This window comes from Octopus bimaculoides, chromosome 4, assembly GCF_001194135.2.
Source record: "Octopus bimaculoides isolate UCB-OBI-ISO-001 chromosome 4, ASM119413v2, whole genome shotgun sequence".
Lineage (NCBI taxonomy): Eukaryota > Metazoa > Mollusca > Cephalopoda > Octopoda > Octopodidae > Octopus > Octopus bimaculoides.
In genome coordinates, this window is record NC_068984.1 from 133398736 (window position 1) to 133407167 (window position 8432).

The following is an 8432-nucleotide window of genomic DNA, read 5'->3' on the forward strand; positions in this document are numbered from 1 at the left end:
GAGCCTGGTGTTGCCATCCGGTTTCACCAGTCCTCAGTCAAATCGTCCAACCCATGCTAGCATGGAAAGCGGACGTTAAACGATGATGATGATGATGATGATGATATATATATATATATATTCTACTATACCTATCCCTGTAGACCAACAAACCAACAAGTGTGTCTTTCTCTATGTGATCTTCTGACTAGCTAGAAATAGCAGTTAAATCACACCCTGCTGTCTTAAAAGAGAAAAGACACATCAGACGACAATGTAGTTCTTGATGTACTGTGTCTGAAAAGAAGACTGGATACTTATGGCTGTAACACATTGGATCATAAGTTCATTAAATAAATGCTAACCTGGGCTAAACTGCAGCGATGACAATAACTACAACAAGAACACTGCTGTTGAATGGAAGTATTATCCCAGAAGGTCATGTCTGTAACGTGTATTCAATTCACTGTGGAGTCCTGTCTCTTAGCTTATTTCTCATGCTTTTTGTTATGGCTGAGATGATTGACACCTTTCACAATGTCCTCTCCATAATACCTAGAATTAGGAGAAATACCTAGAATGTGGTACAAGCAAAACAAGTGGAGAGTGCTTCAGGAGAAATTTTTTTCTCATAAAATCATTCATTTGCATTACATATCCATAGCATTTTTGTCATCAGACCTGTATATACCAACCAATATTTCTAATCTTTTATCTTGATTCAGACATTGGAGTGCAGCCATGCTGGGGCTTGAAGTATTTGGTCAAACAAACCAACCCCGTTTTTAGAAATAATACATTTTCTAAACCTCTCAGAGAGATTTATGCAGGAGTGATACGATGAAGTAGTTGTATGCTGTCAACTTAATGTGACAGTCCCCTGATGGGAATAATACTACTCTTGGTTAGACCTAAGAAGCTGCACCACTTCCTGTTGGCCTTGACACATTTCCTATGTCCTTATGTTTACAAGGGGGAGACAAGCTTAGCTGGGTGGAGGTGCTTGTCTCCCCCTCGTAAACATAAGGACATAGGAAATGTGTCAAGGCCAACAGGAAGTGGTGCAGCTTCTTAGGTCTTACCAACAGTAGTATTATTCCCATCAGGGGACTGTCACATTAAGTTGACAGCATACAACTACTAAATCAATCCCCATACTCAATTTTTAAGTCCTACTTGATGTATATATATGTATATACATACATCAATCCTTGTCTACCAAATCCACTTACAAGGCTTTGGTCTGGAGCTATATCAGGAGACAGTTACCAAAGGTGTTCCACAGTGGAACTGAACCCAAAACTGAATGGTTGGGAAGCAAGCTTCTTAACCACACCTCTGCCTTATCTCAAATGTAAAACAGAAATCTTTAAAAATCCCATCAAACCATCAGAGATACCTGCAGACAACAACTCATATAAATCATCTTTTGATTAGTAACATAGTTTGTTACTAACAAAGACTATGCTTGCACTTTACAAGATTTTTACCACTGACCTATCGGTTATTGACCCCTTGCCATTGTTTCCCAACATATGATCTTCAAAGATAACCAGAAGGGTTCTTGAGCTGAATTCAAAATTTGTTCAGTAGACAAACCATTTAAAAGCTTGTTGGGGAAAGTGGGAGGCCTTCAGAAAATTTCTTTAAATAAAAGGGGGCTCTTGGTAGTGAAACGGTTGGAAACCATTGTCCTATGCTTTTAGTGAATTAGACCATTGCATACTCAAGTTTATCCTTCATGACTACCTCTCCTCTGTGAAGGCGCAATGGCCAAGTGGTTGGGGGAGCAGACTCGCAGTTGTAGGATTGTGGTTTCGATTCTCAGACTGGACGTTGTAAGAGTTTATTGAGCGAAAACACCTAAAGCTCCACGAGGTTCTGGCAGGGGGTGGTGGCAAACCTTGCTGTACTCTTTCACCACAACTTTCTCTCACTCTTACTTCCTGTTTCTGTTGTGCCTATATTTCAAAGGGCCAACCTTGTCACACACTGTCATGCTGAATTTCCCCAAGAACTATGTTAAGGGTACACGTGTCTGTGGAGTGCTCAGCCACTTGCACGTCAATTTCATGAGCAAGCTGTTCTGTTGATCAGATCAACTGGAACCCTCATTGTCATAACCAACAGAGTGCCACGACCTCTCCTTTTTTTGTCACTCTTCTAGGTTCTTTACAAACCACTTTTTACCCAATATTTTTTCATTAGACAGTTGACCTGGAATTTCTCTACTTCTCATACTTTTGTTAGCCATGTTGTGAAGAAGGTTCAGTGTCTTCTACCATAGCCCATGACTTGTGAGTCAATTTGGTTGACACGTGTTGGTTTGTTTACATCCCAGTAACTCAACAGTTTGGCATAACACATTGATAGAATAAATATCAAGCTAAAAATAAGGCATGTACTGGGGTTAATTTGTTTCTTTAAACCCTTCAAGGTGGTGCCCATCATAGCCACTGTCTAATGGCTGAAACAAGTAAAAGATCGGAAAATATCAAATGAACTTCAATTATGTAAATCTCATTAGTCTTTGAGGGCTTGAAAAGGCCAGAGATACAAGTCCTTCCTCTTGGCTAAACAATGGAAAACAAGGAAACAAAACATAGTACCCTTTCCAACAGTAATTATGCTACCCAAGTAACAGAACTAATCTTATAATTTCATAACAGAATAATTAAAATAATCAATGACTAACAAGATAGTAAGCTGGCAGAATCATTAGCACACGGGGCGAAATGCTTAGTGGTATTTTGTCTGCTGTTATGTTCTGAGTTAAAATTCTGCCGAGGTTGACTTTGCCTTTCATCCTTTTGGGGCCACCCTTACAGCCAGGAACTTTTCAGCACCCCCTCATATATAAGGCTGTGTTATTAAGAAGTTTGCTTCCCAACCACGTGGTCTTCAGTTCAGTTCCATTATCTTCAACTATAGCCCACGGCTGACAAAAACCTCGTGAGTGGATTTGGTAGACGGAAACTGAAGGAAACCCACCCTATGTGCATGTATGTGTTGTCCAGAGATCCAGTGATTGTTGTAAGCGAACATCATCGTCATACGAGCGAGCTTATTTGCTTCCAATTTTCCGTGAACAATGTGTCTGGTGAAGGGGGAATATTACCTTGTTTGGAAACAGGAGAAAGTTGATGACAGTAAGGACATCCCGCTATAGAAAATCTGCTTCAATAAATTCCGTTTGAAGCCATGCAAGCACGAAAAAGTAATTGTTAGATGGTGATGTATTTATAGAAATGTTTCCAACTGACAGTCAGTCACAGCTGAAGGTACTTTATTTTATTTATGCTTTTCAAGGAATGAACGTCATCCATTCAGCATAATTAAAGAAATCAATAAGTTGTGATTAACAAAGAAAAAAAGATTTATATACCGATATTGCTCAGAGATATTATTTCTTTTCCGCCAAATCGACCCCAAATACCACTCTACTGTCTTAAAATAAAAGAATACACTGACAAGTAAATAGATGGAATGGTCACAACTGGAATACCTTTGATAGAATAATCTATTGAAACGGGGCTGACTTAGGGTTAAACACCTAACTTTATCTAATATTCATTCTTTCTCTTTTTTTTTTTTTTGGAATAAGATAAAAACTATTTCTAAAAATAACTTAACAGAGTACTGTTATTTGTGTAAAGTTATTTTTAGTACAATTGTGATAATGTTGATTTCTCTCATCGCCGCTGGTTCCAATATTATTATAGAAAACGTGATTTTAAGTGATAAATTCTAGAGAGTATAAGGTTCATTTCCGTCTAAACGAGACATGGCACAGATGCGGACGGAGAGGCGATGCGGGTGACTGAGATAAAGAAGACTGGCAAATTATCAACACAATTATCTGTTGTTAAGTTATTCAGGTCAATTTTCGCTACATCTACTTAATCTGGCAATCCTCCGCGCATCATCATAACGAAAAGCAGTCGACAGACATAAACAAACCGAAAGAAATCTGAACGCAAAATGGTTGGCACTTATACAGTTGCAGCTATATCAGGGAGTTGCGGATTTCTACTTGGAGGTACTCTTTATGGATATTATTTATGTTGTAAAGCACATAGGAAGAAAAATGTCTACGAAACACCAAAGTTAGTCGACGAGTATATGTATCTTCATTACGGATCTCCTCAGGCTTCCACCCATGCTGACTGGTATAATAACTTTCAAATTAGAGATGGATTCGATTTCCCTCTTCGATGTGCCATATTCTGTGATAAGTACTGCCCCAAAGAGGTGAGTTCTCATCATCAATTGTATATAATTCCTGTATTATGTATTCTTTATTAGTAAACGTATTTTCATTTTCCTTCACTACTCAATCCTGTGTTCGACCGTCAGGTAACATTATATTTCATACTTAAAAGTTGTATCGATTTGTGCAGCTTCCTTCGTGTATTTATACATTTCCCCCCCTTTCCCTAGATTTCATTTAGGTTTTGTATGTATTTTCCTTTCCTTTAGCTGTCCCATCCGAAGTAAAATATATATATCACTTGCACCCAAATGTCATACCTTAATTTCTTACACCTCAACGTGCCACGTTCCGGGTTCGCCTTCTTTTCTCATTAACCTTGAAAGACTACCAACACTACTAGTTGAAGCTTCTATGTGGTCGCTTCGATCTTCTAGTATTAACAAGAAGGAAATAGTAAAATTCAAACCTATAAACAATATTCAGCACACCTACATAAGTGCACTCCCACAACGACTTTATTTCCTCAAAATTTTCATGAAAATGGATATTTTTAAATGGAATTTTCTGCAAATACTTTTTCAAATAGATTCTGGTTATATCTGAATCTGTTGTGAAAAACTTTGTTTTGGCAAACGATTTAAAAAATGTCAGGAAAACTCAAACTAAAAAGCATGGAACAAAATTCAGGGCACCGACTTCGAATTTGTTACATTCTTCAGAAAATTAAAAACGTCGTAAAAGTTGCCCCATCTCAGCATGAAACGTCCTTAAATACTCCCCCAATCACAACAAATCATGACACATTTCAGCTTGCAGGGTCTTATTGCTACAAAAATACTCTCCTAACACGCTACGAGGTAGCTTTCTAGAAATGACAGCCAAATCTCCCTCAAATCATACTCCACTATTGGCCGATGTAGTGTCCGATGTTAAATATGGTTGTTGACATCATAAGAAAGTATAAACTTCAAGAGAAGGTGAAATAATTTTTTCGAAACGGTGCATCTCTAAACGAATAAAGCTATGAATAACAGTGTGTAAATATTAAGTCAACTTTTCTATCCAAAGGGTTTTAATCAATATTTAGAAATTTTGGTAAATTTTCAGATTAACACCCGCACGATTTTCACTAGGGTGTTAGGGTTTTGGGGTCAGGGTTACGGTTTTAGGGTTAGGGTTAGGGAATTCCGTCCCTAACCGTAACCCTAACCCTTAGACTCTAACCCTCACCCTAAAACCCTAACACAGTAGTCACTACTGTGTTAGGGTTTTAGGGTGAGGGTTAGAGTCTAAGTAACACCCACACGATTGTCACAATCGTGTGGGTGTTAATCTGAAAATTTACCGAAGTTTTTTTTTCATTTATAGCTTTATTTGCTTCGAGATGCACCATTTAAAAAAAAAAAGTAAAAAATCATGGTCAAGCTGAAACACTTGATCGAGGCTAATCTGGGGGTAAATAGCAACTAAACAATGCCAGCGTCTAAACACAAAATACAGAGCCAAAGCTGCTAATGTTGTTACATAACTTAATACCACCATCAAAAAGAAAGAAAATCATGCCTCAATATATAATATTAACTGTCTAAAATAATATATATATATATATATATAATTTTTGGTTAATGTAGTTTAGTGTCACGAAAAATTTTAAGTAAATTGCACCAGAAATGATTATGTGAAGTCCCATAATTTCATAAATATCGAGTCATCCCATAAATAATGTGGTTTTTTTCAATTACATGAACTAAAAGTCATAGGGAGACGAGATAAACTACCTGCATTAGCTTGCTATAAAAGCAGGTAGTAATTTTATTTTGTACTTATTCTTTGTGCAAGTTTTGAAGAGTGCAGTTCCCTATAAAATTGTCAAGCTCTGAAGACAGTGGGTAGGGAAAGGAGAAATACTGGCACCCCAGGCTAAAGAAGACCTTCACTCACGTAAGGTGTTGTTGTTGTTTCTTTGGTTTCAAGACGAAAGGTGTTCTTCCATCAGCATAATGCTTGGCCACATGCAGCAAGGATGACATTCCAAAGGCTGGAGCAGTTTGAATGTGAAATGATGCCCCACCCACCGTATTCACTGGACATTGCCTTATCTAATTATCATTTATTCCACATCTTCAAAATCATTTGAACAGAAAAAAATATGAATTCTGTAGACAAGGTCAGAACAATACTGGAGAAGTATTTTTCATCACAGACAAATGAATTTTGGAAGAGGGGCCTTGCAAGTCTACCAGTAGATGGAAGAGTATTGTAGAAAACGAAGGAGAGTATACTTTAAATTAAAAAAGATCTTAATTTTGAAAAATAAAAGAAGTATAAAAAAAACCGCATTATTTATAGGATGACACAATACATGCATTGAAGATATCACCTGGGTATGTGACATAAAGAAAATTGGATGTTTGGTGCTGTAGAAAATGGGTACAGGAAAATGTGGCATGCTTACACAAGTGTGCTAGAAAATTTCATTGAAAATTATCCATTTCTCTCAAAGTTATGAGGAAAGAAATTTGAGAAGAGAAGCATGTGGTTGATACCCAATAGGTAGGCTTCCTATGTTGGTTTAGGCTGCACACATGGTTGTAAACTATTCTTTAAATTTTGTTGATCCAATGATAAGAGCATCCATTCTCTGACTATTGAGGGGTGGTGGAAACTTGCCAAGAAGATACTCAGTTGACAATTACCTGTTTGCATCACTAAACCTATATGTATACATGTATAAATTTTGTGTCTATTCTTCAGCCGCGATCTACAGAAGCTCGGCGAGCTTTAGATATTGGATGTGCAGTTGGAAGGTCAACATTTGAACTGTCACAATATTTTGAGGAAGTTATAGGAATTGACTACAGCCAAGCATTCATCAACCAATGCCTTTTATTGAAAGAGAAGAAAACATTAGATTTTTCGATTGTCAGTGAAGGAGACATTTATGAAAAACACACAACTACATTATCGAGTTCTGTGGTAAGTCTTCTCTAATTTTAAGCTCAAATTATTTCATTTAAACTATAATTAGTTGAGAAATCTTTGGGATCTTTTTCCATTTGATATATTTGTTTTGATTCTATTGGAAATTCTTCAGATGTAGTTTTCCAACTGAATTATGAAAATCAAAACTATATTTTTGAAGCAATTAATAACATGAATAATATGAAGATTGAAACATTGAAATTTTTTGTAATTTTAGCCAATAAGATTCATCCACATTTTACACAATATGATGATATATTGTTTTATTTTTGTTTGTTTCCACCACCATCATCATCATTTTATGTTCATATCCGATGCTGGCATGACTTGAATGGTTTGGTAGGATCTGGTAAGCCCCAAGGCTAGGCTGAGCTCCAGTGTCAGCTCTAGTATGTTTTGTATGGCTGGATGTCCTTCTTAGTATCAACCAATTTATAGTCTGTACTGGATTGTTTTTTTTTTTGTGTCACTTGCACTATTAGGGTTGCCACATGTTGCAAGACAGGAAAAGAACAGAAAAGGCAAGAGGCCCCTAAGTGGTGGAGTGGGGAGTATTTGGGAGGGAAAGATGATTTTATGCCAGTTGTTGAGTGGCTAGAGTATGAAATAGGAATGTACATGTATGTGTTATTATAGAGGAGATATATAGCTACCTCACATAAGGGTGTTTTGTTTTATGAAAACCAAAACAATTTTATATTTTTTGTAAAATTAATAATAAATATGTTACAAAACCTCTAAATATGAAAATATTTAATGAAAGACAAATTAATATGTACAATGAAATTTTATGAAGCACTGTGAACACTAACTCCCACGATGCTGTGGTAACTTATTTGAAGAAGAAATTATTGATGAATTTAATTGGCTTAAATCACAGAAATTTCAATCTGTAACCCTTTAGTATTCATATGACTCTGTCAAATGTAATGCTTATTTATTCATATTGTATTGAATTGCATTATCTCATAGCTTTCAGATTTCTAGGATGTGAATGTTTATTATTAGAATGACATTGTAGGATAGGTGTGAGAGACCAAATCTGGCCAGTTTGAACATAAAACAGGTCAAATATTCAGGCTGCATATGGCCAGTTTAAATGCTAAAATTAAAAATTTTGTAACTTTATTTTCATTAATTTCTTTAAGAAATAGTTGAAATTTTCGTAATTAGCTTGAAAACTACATCTATGTAGAAATTTTCCATAACATTAGAATGAATGTATCAAACCAAAAAGATCCATTGTGTATTGTATTTT

General features: G+C 36.3%; 1 protein-coding gene across 1 annotated transcript in view; it reads left to right on the plus strand.

Moving 5' to 3' along the window:
• The first annotated feature begins 2341 nt into the window (after positions 1-2341).
• Positions 2342-8432, plus strand: part of LOC106880151 (uncharacterized) — a 7929-nt gene continuing 1838 nt past the window's right edge. The window contains exons 1-2 of the mRNA XM_014929984.2: positions 2342-4230; positions 6947-7168. Coding sequence (XP_014785470.2) covers positions 3961-4230; positions 6947-7168 — 492 coding nt within the window. The 5' untranslated portion in view covers positions 2342-3960. The remainder of the gene's footprint in view (positions 4231-6946; positions 7169-8432) is intronic.